General features: G+C 43.8%; 1 protein-coding gene across 6 annotated transcripts in view; it reads right to left on the bottom strand.

Moving 5' to 3' along the window:
* Positions 1–4,542: 4,542 nt before the first annotated feature.
* CIMAP3 (ciliary microtubule associated protein 3) overlaps positions 4,543–20,256 on the bottom strand; it is a 150,673-nt gene continuing 134,959 nt past the window's right edge. Inside the window, exon 5 of one of the 6 annotated variants that reach the window (XM_056557822.1) lies at positions 4,543–4,790. In XM_056557822.1, coding sequence (XP_056413797.1) covers positions 4,784–4,790 — 7 coding nt within the window. In that variant the 3' untranslated portion in view covers positions 4,543–4,783. Of the gene's footprint in view, positions 4,791–19,202; positions 19,328–20,256 lie in introns of those variants that run through there. The other 5 variants (XM_056557819.1, XM_056557816.1, XM_056557821.1 and 2 more) reach the window with 5 other exon arrangements.

Consider the following 20,256-nt stretch of genomic DNA (forward strand, 5'->3'; position numbering starts at 1 on the left):
TCATACATTTTGATAACTCAAGACCGATGTGTCATTTTTACTGAAAAGTGGCAAAATGAGTGATGTCATTACAAAGTACAATTGGTGGCGCAAAAAACAAGCCCTTATATAGGTCTGTAGGTGAAAAATTGAAAGCTTTTTGATTATTAAAAGGTGAGAAGGAAAAAAATGAAAGTGCAAAAATAAAAAAAAATCCCTACATCCTTTAGAGGTTAAACCACTAATGCACGAATCCCTATTGCAGACTTTCAACTAGGAAATAAGCATAATAAGTAAAAATTATAGCCCAAGCAAGGAGATATAGAAAGTGCAGGCACTGCTAAACTAGCATGAAGACAGTCTTTAGATCAGAGCGGTGTTTAGCGGTGAATGTGATTGCACACAGTACATGTTAGGTGGTGCTCATTTGTAGAGAAACCGGAGCATATGAATACTGTCCAAAGATGCAAATAAGACAAAGGCACTCACCAGGTTCGGTGTGACTTCTTCTTTATTATATCTGATACATTTGTGAAGGCCGCTATGAGTGTAAGAAGCCAGTGCGCATTGATTGGTGACAGCTATTTCTTTCCGTGAGGAACTTCAACAGACCATTTCCTCTGACCTGTGCACAAATATACTCCCCTTCTAGTGACGTAGAACACGGGTGAGTGGAAAAAAATAGAAAAATATTGTGCAATACAAATAAATATAAATCTATTCTATTTAAAAAATCCATCTACAACATGTTACAAAAAGACTCCCATATAGATTCTGTCATTTAATCCTGCGTTTTCTTGCGCTTGCATTCTAAGTATCTACCTAGCTTCTAATTCTTGCAGTCTTTTCACATTATCTGCTCCCGCTTCTATGTTCAATTTTTGCAGGCTCATAATTGATAACTTATCTGTACATCCATTGTGTCCTGTATTTATATGCTCTATTAGCCTTGGTGATCCTTTACCGGTAGCTATGGATCTGACATGCTCCCTAAATCTAATATTTACCGGTCTTATGGTGCTTCCTATGTAATACTTACTTGTAATTTTACATTCGCAAGTGATCGCATATACAATGTTTTTTGTTCTGCAGCACATAAATTCATTCAAATTCCTGTATTACACCTCCTATGGAAACACTTTTTCCTGTCTGGTAGTGTACACACCAGTTGCAGTGGACACACTTTCAGTTTCCTATTGTTTGCGTTTTATTAAGCCAGTTGCCGGACGTTTTTTTTTCTCCAGAAAACTGGCTTCTGACTAATACATCTTGAGGTTTTTGGTGTGCTTAAAAGTTATCATAGATTATTGCAAATGTAAATTGCATTATTGCCTGTGAGGTCTCTTTCATTTATCCCCCAATGTCCAAGAATGGATTTTTTTAATCACCTCTGCTAGTGGGCTATATTTAAAAGAAAAAGAAAACCGTCCAGATGAAGTTTCGGTGTTTTGTTTATAACTAGTGTGTTTTCTGTGGCTTTTTTTCAGTAGGGATTTACGGTCAGCTTTTTGTACACGTTGCAATGCTTTTGTCAAGATGTCTTTAGGGTAACCTCTTGAAGACAGGTGTTCCATAAGGGCTTTGGCCTGCATTTAGAAAGATTCCATGGAACTATTTATTAATTTCGAATCGTGTTTGTAGCGGTTTTTGGTAGCCTAATGTATTAAGCTGTCCATTTTTCATTTTAACTTGTACATCTAGAAACTATCTGCTCACAACTCCATGTAGACGTGAATCTCATATTCATGTCGTTATTAATCAGTGCAGACACTTAATGATTAAACATGTCCGGGATCTGCTCCACAGCATGAAGATGTCATCCACAAAATGGAAATAAAAAGTATGCCTAAAACGTTAGGAATTTTAGGGAGGAAAATGGATAAGTCCCAGGAGGGTAATAAAGTTTGGCAGGTAAGAGGCTAAAATGGGCACTGTCAGATACAAAAACGTTTTCTATGTTGTACATCTTGGCAAAACATTAACCTTTCTAATATACTACATATGAAAATGTTATTTCTTTTTATAGAAATCATGGCTTATAAAATCATGGCTTTGTCCAAGCTGAAGCACAGGCATGGACAAAGTCTCCAGTAAGTGAGGGTGGGCTAGCAGTCCTCTGCGCTCTCTTCTGTAAAAAAGAAAATATAAAATAAATAAATAAAATATATAGATATATTTATAGTGAGATTTCTGTCAGGGATCATCCTTTACCGTAGTCAAAAGGACACATTTTCACTTCATTAAAGCAGGTCCACACCAACATCAGCATGGAATCTGACCCTTGGGCAGGTTTATTGGGCAGGTTGCAGGACAAAACAAACATAATTCAAAAACCAAAATAAAAGCCTGGCCTGTTAGGCCACTAACTATACATAAGCCATTCCCTCACTAACAACTGGAGAGCTTCTCTCTGCCAGCTTACAAAACACAGGTCCGGCAACCTTTACTCACTGTTTACACTTGTCTTTGTCACAGCCACTTGCTATGTGCTCCATAGACAGCCTGTCTGTCAGTCTCCTAGGCCAGAGAAAGGGCACTCTATCTTTCTTTACCTTCAATCCTGCCTCAGTGTCAATATTCAGGGTGGGCCATTTATATGGATACACCTTAATAAAATGGGAATGGTTGGTGATATTAATATTAGCATATGTGAGGGGGGAAACTTTTCAAGATTTTGTTTTTTCAATAGGAAGAGGGTCATGTGACACATCAAACTTATCGGGAATTTTACAAGAAAAACAATGATGTGCTTGCTTTTAACGTATCTTTATTCTTTCATGAGTTATTTACAGGTTTCTGACCACTTATTAAATGTGTTCAATGTGCTGCCCATTGTGTTGGATTGTCAATGCAACCCTCTTCTTCCACTCTTCACACACTGATAGCAACACCGCAGGAGAAATGCTAGCACAGGCTTCCAGTATCTGTAGTTTCAGGTGCTGCACATCTCATATCTTCACAGCATAGACAATTGCCTTCAGATAACCCCAAAGATAAAAGTCTAAGGGGTCAGATCGGGAGACCTTGGGGGCCATTCATCAACGACCAATCCACTTGATGTGTTTCCCTCTTTATGCACTGAAGCTGGCACATTCCCTGAGTTTTTCCAGCAAGGTGGTGCACGGTGGTGTTAGGTCCGAGCATTCCTAGATGAACAGTTTCCTGGAAAGTGGATTGGTCATCGTGACCAGATCTCCCGATCTGACCTCCTTAGACTTTTATCTTTAGGGTCATCTGAAGGCAATTGTCTATGCTGTTTAGATACGAGATGTGCAGCACCTGAAACTACGGATACTGGAAGCCTGTGCTAGCATTTCTCCTGCGGTGTTGCTATCAGTGTGTGAAGAGTGGGAGAACATTGTTGCATTGACAATCCAACGCAATGGGCAGCACATTGAATACATTTTATAAGTGGTCAGAAACTTGTAAATAACTCATGAAAGAATAAAGTTACGTTAAAACCAAGCACATCATTGTTTCTCTTGTGAAATTCCCAATACGTTTGGTGTCACATGACCCTCTTCTTATTGAAAAAACAAAAGTTAGATTCAAAATGGCCACCATGGTCACCACCCATCTTGAAAAGTTTCCCCCCTCACATATACTAATGTGCCCCAAACAAGAAGTTAATACCACCAACCATTCCCATTTAATTAAGGTGTAACAGGATCATATTTTCATTTATTGCATTACAGCTGTATAGCTTTTTCATGTTTTATCTATATACTCATGTTTCATCTATATCTTTGTGCTAGCAGTGTGCTGCTGTGTTCCCCTGTTGCTGTATATTAAGCCCAGCAGCCTGCACCTGTAAGCCAGGTCCATATAATAGTTTGGAATCAATAGTGCTGGCCAACTTATTCTTTGGTTGTATTACACATATGGGGGAGTGGCTACCTCCATGTTGGCTCCCCACCCACCTCTATCAACTGTATATAAGGTGCCTTGGATGTTTCAGATTCTGCAATGCCTGCTGAACTGTTCGCACAGAGGCATATTCATAGTGTAGAGTCCGTCCCAAAATGAGGTCACCTTACCGTGGTGGGACGGTTCAAACTATTTGGCCGCCAAATTTGCAACCTAAGTACCTCACTGTTTCATAATTTCATATTTTCATTTATTGCATTACAGCTGTATAGCTTTTCATGTTTTATCTATATACTCATGTTTCATCTATATACTCATGTTTTATCTATATCTTTGTGCTAGCAGTGTGCTGCTGTATTCTCCTGTTGCTGTATATTTATATATATATATATATATATATATATATATATATTGTCACTCAGTCAATCACTGGCTAAGGTGGTACACCGATACGGTCAGTTATTGTCTGAGCGGTAATGTGACATATTGACCACAGCACCAGAATGTTCAAGAGATTGAATAATTATGCATATAATTATGTGTATATACCGTACATACTCGAGTATAAGCCGACCCGAATATAAGCTGAGGCTCCTAATTTCTTTCTTTTGTAAAAAGCTATAAAATAGCAGAATTAAAGGATCTGAGTCACATTGAATGCTGTTGTTGAAGATTTCAACAGTTTTTTTTTCACAAATAGACAATCTTGTAAAATTACTTGTAATATTTAATCCATTAAATGTAGTTTAAAGGAATTAGAGATAAAGTAGAAGAAATCTTAAGGTCACTGATAACAAAAGAGTAAAAGTGTTGAGCTGTGGTATCAAAACATTTAATTATTATAAAAGAAGACTTTCATGACTTCTGGAATCCATTTAATTGTAATACAGACTTAGATATGCCACTCGATTTCTGGTTTTATGAAATGCTTTGTCTGTTAGAAGCTGTAAAGAGAAGTAAAATAAACTATGTTAAAATGAATCCGTAAATAACCATAAAAAACATTGTAAAGCAATGACAACCTGAACATTCTTATTCTACTATAAAAGCAAAGTAGGTATGGCAAAAATAAAATCTGATGGTTTTTCACATGACATAGCATGACAGTAATTCAAAGGAGTATTGCATCTTTAAAATGAAGCATATCATAGGTGTTATATTTATTAAAATCAGCAGTACTTAGCAATGATGCTGTCCAATGTACAGTTTGCTTTTTTCTCTCTTTCAATCCAGCAGTAACTTCAAGACAATCTCTATTTGCTGCTAAGAGCTGCAGACCGCACAGGGTAACATAGTTCATAAGGTTTAAAAGAGACCAGAGTCCATCAAGTTCAACCTATAACCCTACTGAGTTGATCCAGAGGAAGGCAAAAAAAAAACTCATACTAGAGGTAAAAATTCCTTCCCTACTCCAAATATGGCAGTCAGAATAAATCCCTGGATCAACGTTCAATCCCTATAAATCTAGTATACATAACCAGCGATGTTATTATTCTCCAAAAATGCATCCAGCCCCTTTTTGAACTCTTTTACAGAGTTCACCATAACCACCTCCTCAGGCAGAGAATTCCACAGTGTCACTGCTCTTACAGTAAAGAACCCCCGTCTTTGCTGGTGTAGAAACCTTCTTTCCTCTAGACGTAGAGGATTCCCCTTTGTTATAGATAGTCCCGGGTATGAATAGATCATGGGAGAGATCTCTGTACGGTCCCCTGATATATTTATACATAGTTATTAGGTCTCCGTTAAGCCTTATTTTTTCTAAACTAAATAACCCTAATTCTGATAATCTTTCTGGGTACTGTAGTCCTCCCATTCCCCGTTTTACCCTGGTTGCCCGTCTTTGAACCCTCTCCAGCTCCACTATATCTTTCTTGTACACTGGTTGTCAGGATCCGGACTGGCATGCGGGGAGGACACAGGTGGTGGATCCTCTGTGTCAGTGAGGTGATGGCGTGGGCCGTACCAGGGGAACGGAATCTAAGGGGTTACTGGTTTTCACAAGAGCACGCCGCAAAGCGGGATGGACTTGCAGCGTCAGGTAACCCCCAGGTCGTTCCACATGATAGCGACTCAACCTCACTGACAGCTGAGACAGTCGCGGTACACAAGGACAAGGCAAGAGCAAGGTCGGACGTAGCATAAGGTCTGGGTAGGCAGCAACGGTTCGTAGTCAGTGGCAACGTCAAGAGTCTGGATACACAGGCAATGGAACACACAGAAACGCTTTCTCAGGGCACAAGGCAACAAGATCCGGCAAGGACAGGAAGGGGAAGTGGGTTTATATAGTGTAGGGAGTGCTTGGAACTAATTGGCAATTAATGGTGCACTGGCCCTTTAAATCTGAGAGACCTGGCACGCGCACGCCTTAGAGAGCGGGGCCGCGTGCGCTGGGACTGAGCAGGAGGATGGGGCAGGTGAGAGACACGGGGCGCGATCCGAGAGCGGGGCGCGATACCTCGGATCGCGTCCCCTCCGGTGACATGGAAGCAGCGCTCGCGGTCAGCGGTGCTGACCGGAGCGCTGCATACAGAGGCACGCCGCGAGCGCTCCTGGGAAGCAGTGGGACCCGGAGCGCTCGGCGTGACAATACCCCCCCCTTGGGTCTCCCCCTCTTTTTGGAGCCCAGGAACCTATGGATGAGCTCCTTGTTGAGGATATTGTCCTCGGGCTCCCAAGACCTCTCTTCGGGGCCACAATTCTCCCAGTCAACAAGAATTTTTTTTTACCTCTGACGACCTTGGAGGCGAGGATTTCTTTTACCGAGAAGACGTCAGAGGACCCAGTGACAGGAGCAGGAACGGTGACCTTGGGGGAAAAGCAGTTAAGAATGAGAGGTTTGAGAAGGGATACATGAAAGGAGTTAGGAATACGAAGAGAAGAAGGGAGATGGAGCTTGTGGGAGACAGGGTTGATTTGACTTTTGACTCTAAATGGCCAGAGGTAACGAAGACCCAGCTTGTAGCTAGGGACATGAAACCGAAAATATTTGACAGAGAGCCACACTTTGTCGCCAGGGGCAAAGACAGGAGGAGTTCTTCTCTTCTTATCCGCATGTTTCTTCATGCGAGAAGAGGCCAGTGAGAGCGACTTTTGAGTCTCTTTCCAGATAGTGGAGAAGTCCAGGGTCAATTCATCTACCGCAGGAACTCCAGATGAAGTGGAGATGGGGAGTTGGGGAAGCGGGTGACGGCCGTACACCACAAAGAACGGAGACTTGGCGGATGACTCAGAATTTTTTAAATTGTACGAGAATTCAGCCCAGGGTAACGGGTCGACCCAATCATCTTGGCGGGAGGAGACAAAATGTCGCAGGTAGTCACCAAGGATCTGGTTCACTCTCTCCACTTGTCCATTGGACTGTGGGTGGTAGGAGGACGAGAAATTTAATTTGATCTTTAATTGATTACAGAGAGCTCTCCAAAATTTAGACACAAATTGAACGCCTCTATCCGAGACGATATGCGTGGGAAGCCCGTGAAGACGAAAAATCTGCAGAAAAAATTGCTTCGCCAACTGTGGTGCAGAAGGAAGGCCTGGAAGCGGAATAAAGTGAGCCATTTTGGAAAAACGATCAACGACCACCCAGATGACAGTGTTGCCATGGGATACAGGAAGATCAGCAATGAAGTCCATGGCTATGTGGGACCAAGGCTGTTCAGGCACCGGCAGCGGATGGAGAAGACCTGAAGGTTTCTGACGAGGGGTCTTGTCACGTATACAGGCTCGTACGAAATCGGTCACATCCTTTTCCAAGGAGGACCACCAATAGTGTCTAGCAATCAACTGTATAGTCTTTTTTATTCCAGTGTGACCAGCCAGAAGGGAGGAATGGCCCCATTTGAGGATCCGGAGGCGATGTCGGGGAGGAACATAAGTCTCCTGAATGGACAGGTACCAGAGAAGCAGGAGCAGAAGAGATCAGACACTCAGGGGGAATGATGTGGAAGGGTCTCCACTTCAGAGGCATCGGTGGTACGAGATAGAGCATCAGCTCTGACATTCTTGTCTGCAGGACGAAAATCGATCTGAAAGTTGAAACGGGCAAAAAACAACGACCACCTAGCCTGGCGAGGAGATAAGACAGATTTTTGTGATCAGTATAGATGGTGATGGGGTGAAGGGATCCTTCCAGAAGATGTCTCCACTCAACTTAATCGCCAATAGTTCACGGTCTCCGATGGAATCGTTTTTTTCTGGAGGAGAAAAGGTTTTGGAGAAAAATCTGCAAGTGACATTTTTTCCTTTAGCGGATTTTTGTAGGAGAACAGCTCCGGCTCCAACAGAGGAGGCATCAACCTCGAGGAAGAAGGGCTTCTGAGGATCTGGTCTGGACAAGACTGGAGCAGAGGAGAAAAGGGGGCTTTGAAGTGGTTAAAGGCTTCCTCCGCCTGTGGCGGCCAGGATTTCGGATTAGCATTTTTCTTAGTCAGTGCTACAATAGGAGCAACGATGGTGGAGAAGTGGGGAATGAATTGACGATAATAATTTGCAAATCCGAGAAATCTTTGGATTGCTCGCAGACCAGTGGGACGAGGCCAATCCATTACCGCAGAAAGTTTATCAGGGTCCATTTGAAGAACTTGTCCGGACACAATGTATCCCAAGAAGCAAAGACTGCTGTGTTCGAATAGACACTTCTCAATTTTGGCGGAAAGTTGATTTTGGCGTAGTCGCTGGAGCACTTGACGAACATGAAGGCGATGTTCCTCTAGGTTGGAGGAAAAAATTAGGATGTCCTCAAGATAGACTACCACACAGGAATACAGCATGTCCCGAAAAATCTCATTAACAAAGTCCTGAAAGACTGCTGGGGCGTTGCATAGACCAAAGGGCATGACTAGGTATTCAAAGTGACAATCTCTGGTATTGAAGGCGGTTTTCCATTCATCGACTGCTCGAATACGGAAGAGGTTATATGCGCCCCTTCGATCAAGTTTGGTGAAAATCTTAGTACCTCGCAGTCGGTCGAAGAGTTCGGAGATGAGAGGCAGAGGATAGCGATTTTTTACGGTAATTTTATTGAGACCGCGGTAATCAATACAAGGGCGGAGGGATCCATCTTTTTTAGAGACAAAGAAAAACCCAGCTCCAGCTGGAGAAGAAGATTTCCGGATAAAACCTCTTTTGAGGTTTTCTTGTATGTACTCAGACATAGCTTGTATTTCTGGGGCAGAAAGTGGGTAAATCCTACCACGGGGCGGTGTGGTAGCAGGGAGCAGGTCGATAGGGCAGTCATAGGGTCTATGTGGAGGTAAGACCTCTTCTTGTTTTTTACAAAAGACGTCCGAAAAGTCCTGATAGGCCTTAGGAAGACCTGGCAATGGAGTAGCCGTGGAGACCTGACAGGAAGAAACTGGGTGGAGACATCGCTTGTGGCAAGAAGATCGAGGCTAGGAGAGTGACGTTGGAGCCAGGGAAAGCCCAGAAGAATTTCAGAAGTGCAGTTGGGTAGCACAAAAAATTCAATATGTTCATGATGGTAAACTCCAACACTCATGAGTAGTGGTTGAGTGCGGTAACGCATGGTGCAGACCAGTCTCTCTCCATTGACGGATGAAATGAAGATAGGTTTGACAAGACAGATAACTGGAATGTTGAATCTGTTGACTAGGGAGGCTTCTATGAAACTTCCTGCTGAACCCGAGTCCAAGAAGGCCACAGCGGAGAAGGAAGTAGCATTATCGGGTATAGCAATCCGTACAGGTCCTCAAAGACACTACGGACTTCTGAGAAGAAGGACTGGATAGTAGCAGTGGCAGGATCGATGCAGTCCCAAAGCGGTGTGGCCCATGACAAGGCCTTTCCAGACAGCAGGCTGACCACGAACGCCACCTTAGACTGTTCTGTAGGAAATTGGTTTAACATCATCTCCAGGTGTAGGGAACACTGGGACAGGAATCCACGGCACTGTTTAGAGTCCCCATCAAACTGGTCTGGTAGAGACTGGCGGAATCTGGGAGCAGCCACTCGCTGCGGAGGAGATGCAGGAACTGGCGGAGGAGATGGTTGCTGTTGTTGCGGCAGAAGCTGTTGCAGCATAGCGGTCAACTGAGTCAACTGCTGTCCTTGTTGCGCGATCTGCTGTGATTGCTGGGCGACCACGGAGGTTAGGTCAGCAACACTGGGCAGCGGGACCTCAGCGGGATCCATGGCCGGATCTACTGTCAGGATCCGGACTGGTATGCGGGGAGGACACGGGTGGTGGATCCTCTGTGTCAGTGAGGTGATGGCGTGGCCCGTACCAGGGGAACTGAATCTAAGGGGTTACTGGTTTTCACCAGAGCCCGCCACAAAGCGGGATGGACTTGCAGCGGCAGCTAACCCCCAGGTTGTTCCACACGATAGCGACTCAACCTCACTGACAGCTGAGATAGGCGTGGTACACAAGGACAAGGCAAGAGCAAGGTCGGACGTAGCAGAAGGTCTGGGCAGGCAGCAACGGTTCGTAGTCAGGGGCCTCGGCAAGGGTCTGGATACACAGGCAATGGAACACACAGAAACGCTTTCTCAGGGCACAAGGCAACAAGATCCGGCAAGGACAGGAAGGGGAAGTGGGTTTATATAGTGTAGTGAGTGCTTGGAACTAATTGGACCAGGCACCAATTAATGGTGCACTGGCCCTTTAAATCTGAGACCCGGCGCGCGCACGCCTTAGAGAGCGGGGCCGCGCATGCCGGGACTGAGCAGGAGGACGGGGCAGGTGAGAGACATGGGGCGCGATCCGAGAGCGGGCACGTCCCGTACCTCGGATCGTGTCCCCTCCGGTGACATAGAAGCAGCGCTCGCGGTCAGTGGTGCCGACCGGAGCGCTGCATACAGAGGCACGCCGCGAGCGCTCCGGGGAAGCAGTGGGCCCTGGAGCGCTCGGCGTGACACTGGTGCCCAGTACTGAACACAGTATTCCACATGTGGTCTGACTAGTGATTTGTACAGCGGTAGAATTATTTCCTTGTCTTGGGCATCTATGCCCCTATTGATGCACCCTTTGATTTTATTTGCCTTGGCAGCAGCTGCCTGACACTGGTTACTACAGCTAAATTTACTGTTAACTAAGACTCCCAAGTCCTTTTCCACATCAGTCGTCCCAAGTGTTCTCCCATTTAATACATAATCCCAGCCCGGATTTTTCCTCCCCATGTGCATAACATTGTTGAACCTCATCTGCCACTTCCCAGCCCAAACTTCCAACCTATCCAGATCCATTGTAACAGTTCACTGTCCTCTATTGTGTTCACCGCTTTAAAGAGTTTAGTATCATCTGCAAAGATTGCTACTTTACTATTCAACCCCTCGTCCAGGTCATTAATGTAAATATTAAATAGGACAGGACCCAAGACGGACCCCTGTGGTACCCCACTAGTAACAGTCACCCAATCAGAATAAGTACCATTTATAACCACCCTCTGTTTCCTATCACTGAGCCAGTTACTTACCCACATGCACACATTTTCCCCAGTCCAAGCATTCTCATTTTATGCACCAAACTTTTATGAGGCACCGTATCAAATGCTTTGGAAAAATCCATATATACGACATCCAGCGATTGCCCCTGGTCCAATCTGAAGCTCACCTCTTCATAAAAGCTGATCAGGTTAGTTTGACAGGACTGATCCCTCATAAAGCCATGCTGATATGGAGTCATACATTTATTTTCATCAAGATATTCCAAAATAGCATCTCTTAGAAAACCCTCAAATAATTTACATACAACCGAGGTTAAACTAACAGGCCTGTAATTCCTGGGGTCACCTTTTGACCCCTTTTTAAATATTGGCACCACATTTGCCATGTGCCAGTCCTGGGAAACAGTCCCTGTCACTATAGAGTCCCTGAATAATAAAAATAGGGGTCTGTCTATTACATTACTTAATTCCTTTAGAACACGGGGGTGAATGCCATCTGGGCCTGGTGATTTGTCTATTTAGATTTTTTGTAGGCGGCACTGTACTTCTTCCTGGGTTAGACAGGTGACATTTACTGGGGAGTTTACCTTATCTCACTGTATTTCACCTGACCTTTCATTTTCCTCAGCGAATGCAGTGGAGAAGAATTTGTTTAATATCCGTATTTGCTTCTTCCTGATCCCCGTTTATAATTTCTTCCTCATTATTTTTTAAAGGGCTTACACTTTGACCTTTTTACTATTTATACAGTTAAAGAACATTTTGGGGTTAGTTTTACTCTCTTTGGCAATGAGTTTTTCTGTCTCTATTTTTGCGGCTTTTATCAGTTTTTTTTTACATATTTTAAATTTTTCTCTATAGCTTTTTAATGCTTCTTCACTGTCATCCGGTTTTTAGTAGTTTAAATGCTTTATTTTTGTATTTTTATTGCCCCCTTAACATTTTTATTCATCCATATTGGTTTTCTTTTATTCCTGACCCTTTTATTCCCATAAGGTATATATATCTTACAGTGAGAATTTAAGATATTTTTAAAAGTCTCCCATTTAGTGTCAGTATTCATGTTTTTGAGGACATTATCCCATTTTATATTGTTAAGGGCTTCTCTGAGTTGATTGGACTTTGCCTTCGTAAAGTTCATTGTTTTTGTGGCCCCTCGAGAGATTTCCTTATTGAAGAACAAGTTATAATGTATTACCGTATTTATCAGCGTATAACACGCACTGGCGTATAAAACGCACCCCCATTTTAACAGGGAAATTTAAGGAAAAAAAAAAAAATGTAAAATAAATGACTAAATGCCACATCATCCCCCCCAACTTTGTTTTCTTCTGCACCTCAGTTTGGTCCGATCCCCTCCAGTGCCACATCATTCCTTCCCTTTTATCAGTCCCTGTGCCACATTTACCCCTCTCATCACCACCCCCCCAGGTCTCATCATCCCCCAATGTCTCATCATTTCTCCCTGTCATAGACCACCACTAGCCATACAGACATTAAGCATTTAGTGCCTCCCCCTATCTCATCATCCCCCACCCTGTCTCATCATGCCCCCATCATTCCCCCTCACCATTTCCCCCTGTCTCATCATCCCCCACCCTGTCTCATCATGCCCCCCATCATTCCCCCCTGTCTCATCATCCCCCACCCTGTCTCATCATGTCCCCCATCATCATCCCCCCACCCTGTCTCATCATGTCCCCCATCATCCCCCCACCCTGTCTCATCATCCCCCCACCCTGTCTCATCATCCCCCCACCCTGTCTCATCATCCCCCCAACCTGTCTCATCATGCCCCCCATCATTCCCCTCCCCCCATCATCATTTCCCCCTGTCTCATCATCCCCCCATCATGTTCCTCCATTTTTCTTCAACCTTCGGACCTCCAGATGTTGCAAAACTACAACTCCCAGCATGCCCGGACAGCCAACTGCTGTCCGGGCATGCTGGGAGTTGTAGTTTTGCAACATCTGGAGGTCCGCAGGTTGAAGACCACTGTATGCTATTCTTCCCCTCCCTCATCATTCCCCCTTTTCCTTGCTTTTCATAGTTTTTTTTTATTTTCCTTACCTGGCTGCGCTTCGGCTGTCTTTTGGGCTGCGGTCAGTGAAGCTCCTCTGCGTGGCATCAGGGATGTCACTTTTCGGCGGCGACTACAGGAAATGAAAAGTGACGTCACTGATGCCGCGCAGAGAAGCCGGGAGAGGACTTCACTCATCTGCTTCACTGACCGCAGCCCGCAAGACCCCCCCAGGGCCTGACCTGGCCTACCGAAGCGCAGCCAGGTAAGGAAAATAAAAAAAACTATAAAAAGCAGGGAAAAGGGGGAATGATGAGGGAGGGGGGAGGTAGGGAAAATGAAAAGTAAAACTGTCACTTGTTTTCTCCCGCACTATCCACAGGTACTGGTGGATAGTGCGGGAGACGCTGATTAAAAGGTAGGGCAGATCCGGAAAAGGTAGGGCTCAGTGACAGTTTTCCAGAGTGGGGAGGAGACGCCACTGGTCACTGATTTAAAGTGGCCGCGGCCGTGCTGCTAATACTTAACAAGCAGCCGCTGCTGCGGCCGCTTTAAATCAGTGACCAGAAGATTTATCGGCGTATAACACGAAGGCAGGCTTTTTGCCTTAAATTTCATTTTTAAAGTGCGTGTTATACGCCGATAAATACAGTATATTATGATCACTATTTCTTAGGTGCTCTACTGCTTGCACATTAGTTACTCTGTCAGGTCTGTTGGTTAATATTAAGTCTTGTGACACCATTTGGGACAGATAATTGTCTTTAGCTATAGTCAGAAACCTGTTTCCTTTATGAGATTCACAGGTTTCAGTCTCCCAGTTTATATCAGGATAGTTATAGTCCCCCATTATTATCACATTATTTTGATATGCTGCCTTGTTTATTTGCCTTAATAATTTATCTTCTGGCTCTTCCATTATATTTGGTGGCTTATAGCAAACCACTATCAGAATTTTTTTTATTTTTATCTCCATATATTTCTACCCATAATGACTCCATATTATTGTTTCCCTTACAAATATCCTTCCACAGTGCGGCCTTCAGACTGGACTTTACATAAAGACAAACTCCTCCCCCTTTCCGTTTTGTCCGATCCTTCCTGAATAGACTATAAGCCTGTATGTTGACCACCCAGTCACAGCTATCGTCCAGGGAAGTCTCTGTTATACCCACTATGTCATAATCCTCCTCAGAAATTTTCAACTCCAGTTCGTCAGTTTTAATGGACAGACTTCTCGCATTTGTCAACATGCAATTCAATGGTGTATGTTTTTTTCCCCTATGATGCCTATCCCTCTTAACTATTCTAACCCCTCTGCTCCACCCCCAGGTACATTATTAAGTCCCCCCCTTCTATCTACACTACCTTCCCCCTCTATGTTGTAGGTTCCCTCCCCCCAGTCCCTAGTTTAAATACTCCTCCACCCTTCTAGCCATCTTCTTTCCAAGCACAACTGCATCCTCCCCATTGAGGTGCAGCCCGTCCCTACGGTAGAGCTGGTATCTAACAGCGAAGTCGGCCCAGTTCTCCATGAACCTAAACCCTTCCTTCCTACACCAGCTTCTAAGCCACTTGTTTACCTCCCTAATCTACCGCTGCCTCTCTGGTGTGGCTCGTGAATCACTCGGCCCTTGGGGGCAACACGCAGGGGAGCCCACAGCTTTTAACTTGGTGTGCATCATTATAGGGATATTCCAGGTTTATACATCTTATTCCCTATACAAAGGACTACCACGATCTCGGTGCAGCCCCCGGCATTCTGTGCCGGGCGCTGCCTCCAAGACGGGGACGTGACGTCCCTTTGGATAGGGGATAAGATGTATAAACCCGGAATACCACTTTAAAGGGGTACTCCGCCCTTAGACATCTTATCCCTTATCCAAAGGACAGGATGAGGATGTCTGAGCTGGGACCCTCGCAATCTCCATGCAGCACCCAGCATTCAAAACAGTATATTAACCCCTTAACGACAATGGACGTATATTTAGACTGGGTCCCGATTGCTATTAGCAACCAGGACCCAAGGCTCATGCCAGACATCGCCGATCAGGCTGATGTCCGGTACCAACCCTTTAGACACCGTGTCATGCCCCCTCCCATAGACTTGCATTGAGGGGGCAGGGCGTGATGTCACATGGGGGTGGAGTCATGACATCATAAGACTTGGAGCCTCCAGCGCTTCCTGCAGTGCTCACAGGTGGGTGCTGCATGCTAGATTGCTGGGGTCCCCAGCAGTGGGACCCCCGCGATCAGACATCTTATCCCCTATCCTTTGGATAGGGGATAAGATGTCTTAGGGCCGGAGTACCCCTTTAAGACTCCAGTGCAGACAGCCCTCTGTCAAACAATGCGCACAGTAAGGTCAGAGAAAAAGAGTGGAGAGGAAAAAAGCATCGGGAGGATGCAGAGGAGCTGAGGGGGATTGGTGTAACAGTGGGTATATAGGGACAGTGGGGGAGATTTATCACAACCTGTCCAGAGGAAAAACTGCCCAGTTGCCCATAGCAACCAATCAGCTTGATTCTTTAATTTTTAACAAGGCCTCTGCAAAATGAAAGAAGCAATCTGATTGGTTGCTATGGGCAACTGGGCAACTTTTCTTTTGCACAGGTTTTGATATATCTTCCCAGGTGTGAGGGGCCTAATTACTATATGTGGCAGTGTGGGTGTCAGAACCTATTTGGTTAAAAGGTTCTGACAGGTTCCTTGTTGTTTTTTTGTTGCTGGGTTATGCCCGGCTGGCTGGACTGGTCAGCTGACCTTGATTGGAACACCTGTTCTGGCTCCACATTAGCAGGCAAAGACTGGGAGTAGATTGCCAGCTTAAGAGCTCAGTTTGTCCTCCTAGCTAGCTTTATACTTTTTCTGTGATATCTGGCATTTTGACCCTTTGGCTCCGCTCTCTGACTTTTCTCTCTGGTATTAGCGTTTTTTTCCTTCATGCTCTCCTGGTTTAGACTCGGCTCTCTGACTATGTATTTTTGTGTATGCATGTTTAAGTTTGTTTTCTGTTAGTTGTGTGTCTCCAGCCTTTCCCGGCCTTTTTTGTTTTGTAGTTTATTGTTTTGACTTTTTGACTGTCTTTCACTTGTCTTTCACTGTCACCTTGGTTACGGACCCGTCACCTAGGGCGGGTATGTAAGTAGGCAGGGTTAGGGGAGTGGGATAGAATAGTGTGCACTCCTTACCTGCCCAGATGTGACAGTGGGGACCTTACTGCTATATGGGGCAGTATGAGGGGCCTAACTGCTATATGGGGCAATGTGAAAGGCAAACTACTGTAGGGGGTCAGTTTGGAGAGCCTAATTACTATGTGGGGCAGTGTGAGGGGGCGGAGTTCCTTGGGACCATCAGAGGAAATAAATCTTAGGGCTCACCCTTCCACCCTCATCCATTCCATGTGACAGCATTGCTAGGGTATATTAAGAACTGTTTTGCACTACGCTCCCCCCCTTCCATCCACAAAAAGAAAAAAAAAATATATATATATATATATATATATCTATTTCAAAGATAACGTATCTGTAAGCCCAATTTTATGTATAATACTATATACCTCAAAATAATAGTCATATAGTTACCAATAATAAACCGTTATACAAGGAACAATTATTATCACCTTACATATGACCATGCATATGACCATTATGCTGTTACTGACCAAATTCATTATATTGGGAACAATATTATTAATATACAAGAAACAAATACACACCATCGCACTGCATAATGACTGAATAACACCACCATGACCACCATTCTATTACAAAATAAATACACTATACACAGACCAATATACCCTCCATACAGAGATCATAATGACAGGCATTTATCAAGCGATTTAGTTACATTTTTAAACTAAAAATGTCGCACAAATGTCACACCCGCGACTACGCGATTTTTCGTGTGACATTTTGACTGGAAAGCGAGAAAAGCAAGTTTTCCAAAACTTAACTATGTAGTAATAATTTTTAAATGGACTACGGGTAGTCTGGTATTTATTAACTGCGACAGTCGCAATTGCGCAAAAAAAAGTCGCAACAAGGTTAAAAATTTACTAAATTTACTCCAGCTCAAACATGGAGCAGAAAAAGCTACTACCAAAGTAAAAAAGAAAAAATTGCTTACGTGAAAGAAAATTATCAACAGGCTGAAACCAGTTGATAAATAAGTCACACATAAGCAAAAAAAAAGTAAAGAAAAAAGTACTAAAAAAGGAATACATAAGCAAACATTGATAAATGTCCCTCATAGTGATTGATATCAGTACTACAAAGCTCTGCAGACCATTAGTCATCACAGTCCAGTTACATCCATTGCTATCAAGTGATGTTTTCTCTGATTGGAGTTGTTCACTTTTCCTTCTCTCCATTTCTTCTCCATCCGGCTTTGACCACCATAAAGACTTTTCCCAGCCATGACTCATCTTCACAAAATCTACCAGACAAACATTTTAGGTTCCTTGCCCAAGCACTCTCCTCGTCTCTATACAAACTCCACATCTGTATTGCACCACACAGTAACAGTGCCTACTTTGCGTCCTATACAGTAGTTCTGTCCCTCTGTGCCTCATATATTAAGTAAGTCCTGCTGTGCCCCTTTGCAGTATTTAGGCCCCTCTGTGCCTTCACATTGTAGTGAAGTACCTTGCCCCCCATACTGTAGTTAAAGGGGTTATCCATGAAACAAAACTTATGCAATATCCCACAATTTTCTGTACGAGGTCTGGCTGTCACCACTTAGCTTACCAGTCTTTTAAGCACTCCAGCCCCCACCTCCGGAGAGGAGCACAGGTGACAGCTTGCTCAGCTTATAACCGTCTGAAACTGAATTTTTTTTCCTGGATAACCCTTTTAAGCCCCCATATAGTAGCTAGAAGACCATATATAGTGGGTCCTTACTACTATACCCAAATAGTAGTAAGGACCCCATACAATAGTTACTCCCCCCCCCCCATAAAGTAGTAGGCCTCTCCAAATAGTAGTTATCCTCCCCTATGTAGTAGTTAGGTCCCCCTTGGTAGTTAAGCCCCTCTTTAGTGGTTAGGCCCCTCTTAAGTAGTTAGGTCCCCCATACAGTAGTTAGGCCCCATATATAGTAGTTAGGCCCCTCTTTGGTTGTTGTTAGCAACCCCCCCCCCCCCATATAATATTTAGGCCCTACTTTAGTTGTTAGTCCCCCATATAACAATTAGGCCCCTCTTTGGTTACAGGTCGTTCATATAATAGTTAGGACCCTTTTTAGAACCTAGATCTCCATATAGTAGTTAGTCTCCTCTTTGGTTTTTAGTCCCCCATATAGTAGCTAGTAGACTCTTTAGTAGTTAACCCCCGCCATATAGTAGATATGCCCCAATAAAAAAACATTACTTACCTCTCCCCATTCCCCCGAAGCTCCCATGTTCTAGCTCTCCATTCCCAGCAGCTCCTCTTCTCTCTCATCTTCAGGTGCAGTCAACATCTATATAGATATGCTGCCTGCACAAGCTTCTTCGTCTAAAGCTACGGAAGAGGGAGCTGCTTACTCTTTCTTCTGTAGTGTTATGCCTCCTGACTGGGTGTTTGTCTTAAAGACACACATACAGGTGACGGCTGCGCTCACCTAGGGATACGGTGCATGTGTTCCGAATACCCATTTGCGCCCCCCCCCCTCCCTTTCCCGATGCAAAGATCAGTGCAAAAGTCAGGGCCCACTGGAAGAACCACCAGACTACTGGTGGGCCAGTCCTTTTGCTGGATGTTAAGGATCTAGCAAGGAGTCCAGTCTCCCCCCAGACTTCCAGATGGGTGTCTCTGAGGTCAGTATCCAGAGTTCTAGGCCTCATGATCTTCTCTACAGAAGCAATTCCGTGGTCTCTTTTTCACATGACAATTTTACAGTGGGAGTTTTATCCCAAGAAAGCAAGACTTGCAGAGGTCTCAACAAACCTTGCCATCTATCTGGACTCTCCATTTCCTATCATGGTGTAAGAGTCTTCTCAATGGGAGATTCTTTACTTACATAATCCCTTTTCTTCCATGATTTTGAAATTGTCACTGTGAGAGGTGCATACCTTATTGAAATGATATGGTCAGGAACAGAAGAGAATATAAATGTTAAAACCAGATAAAAGTAGCAAAAGTGGAGACAGAAAGATGCATTATCGAAGAGAGTAAACTTAAGCCCAAGATGTTCTTTAACTGTATAAATAGCAAAAGGTAAATAATTAAACATTGGCTCTTTAAAAAGTAATAAGGGGGCATTTATAGACAGTGATGAAGAAAAAGTGAATACATTGAACACATTCTTCTCCACTTTACTTCACAGAGAAAAATTAAATGCTATGTAAAATACAGCAAGATAAGGTAAACTCACCAGTACATGTCACCTGTTTAGCCCAGAAAGAAGTACAGTGCTGCCTAAAATAGACATATCAGCAGGTCTTTATGGCATTCAGCGCCCAATGTTCTATGGAAGGCAAGTAATGTAAAAGACAGACCCCCTATTGAGAACTCTATAGTAACAGGGTCTGGTCTCCAGGACTGGTGCATATTAAATGTGGTGCAAATATTCAAAAAGGGGCCAAAAAGTGACCAACAATTATTTGCCAGTTAGTTTTAACCTGATCAGCTTTTCTGAAGAGGTGAGCTCAAAAGGGGATCAGGGGGAATTGCTGGATGTCATTAATCTTGATATTTTCAAAACATTTGATACAGTGCCACATAAACAGTTGGTGCATAAAATAAAAATGCTTGGGATGGGGGAAATTGTGTGGTAGTAAGTGGCTCAGGGATAGGAAACTGAGGATGGTTATTAAATGGGCACTCACATTAAAACAAATTTTAGCTATTGCACTCCTTATGGTAAATTAAAAATCTTTCTGATGTACTTTGTTTAAAAAAATTTAGTTTTCTATGTTTTATTTGTGTTTAACCCCTTAAGGGACACAGGTTTTTCAGTTTTTGCACTTTCGTTTTTTCCTCCTTACCTTTTTAAAATCAT

This window comes from Hyla sarda, chromosome 2, assembly GCF_029499605.1.
Source record: "Hyla sarda isolate aHylSar1 chromosome 2, aHylSar1.hap1, whole genome shotgun sequence".
In the NCBI taxonomy this organism is placed as follows: domain Eukaryota; kingdom Metazoa; phylum Chordata; class Amphibia; order Anura; family Hylidae; genus Hyla; species Hyla sarda.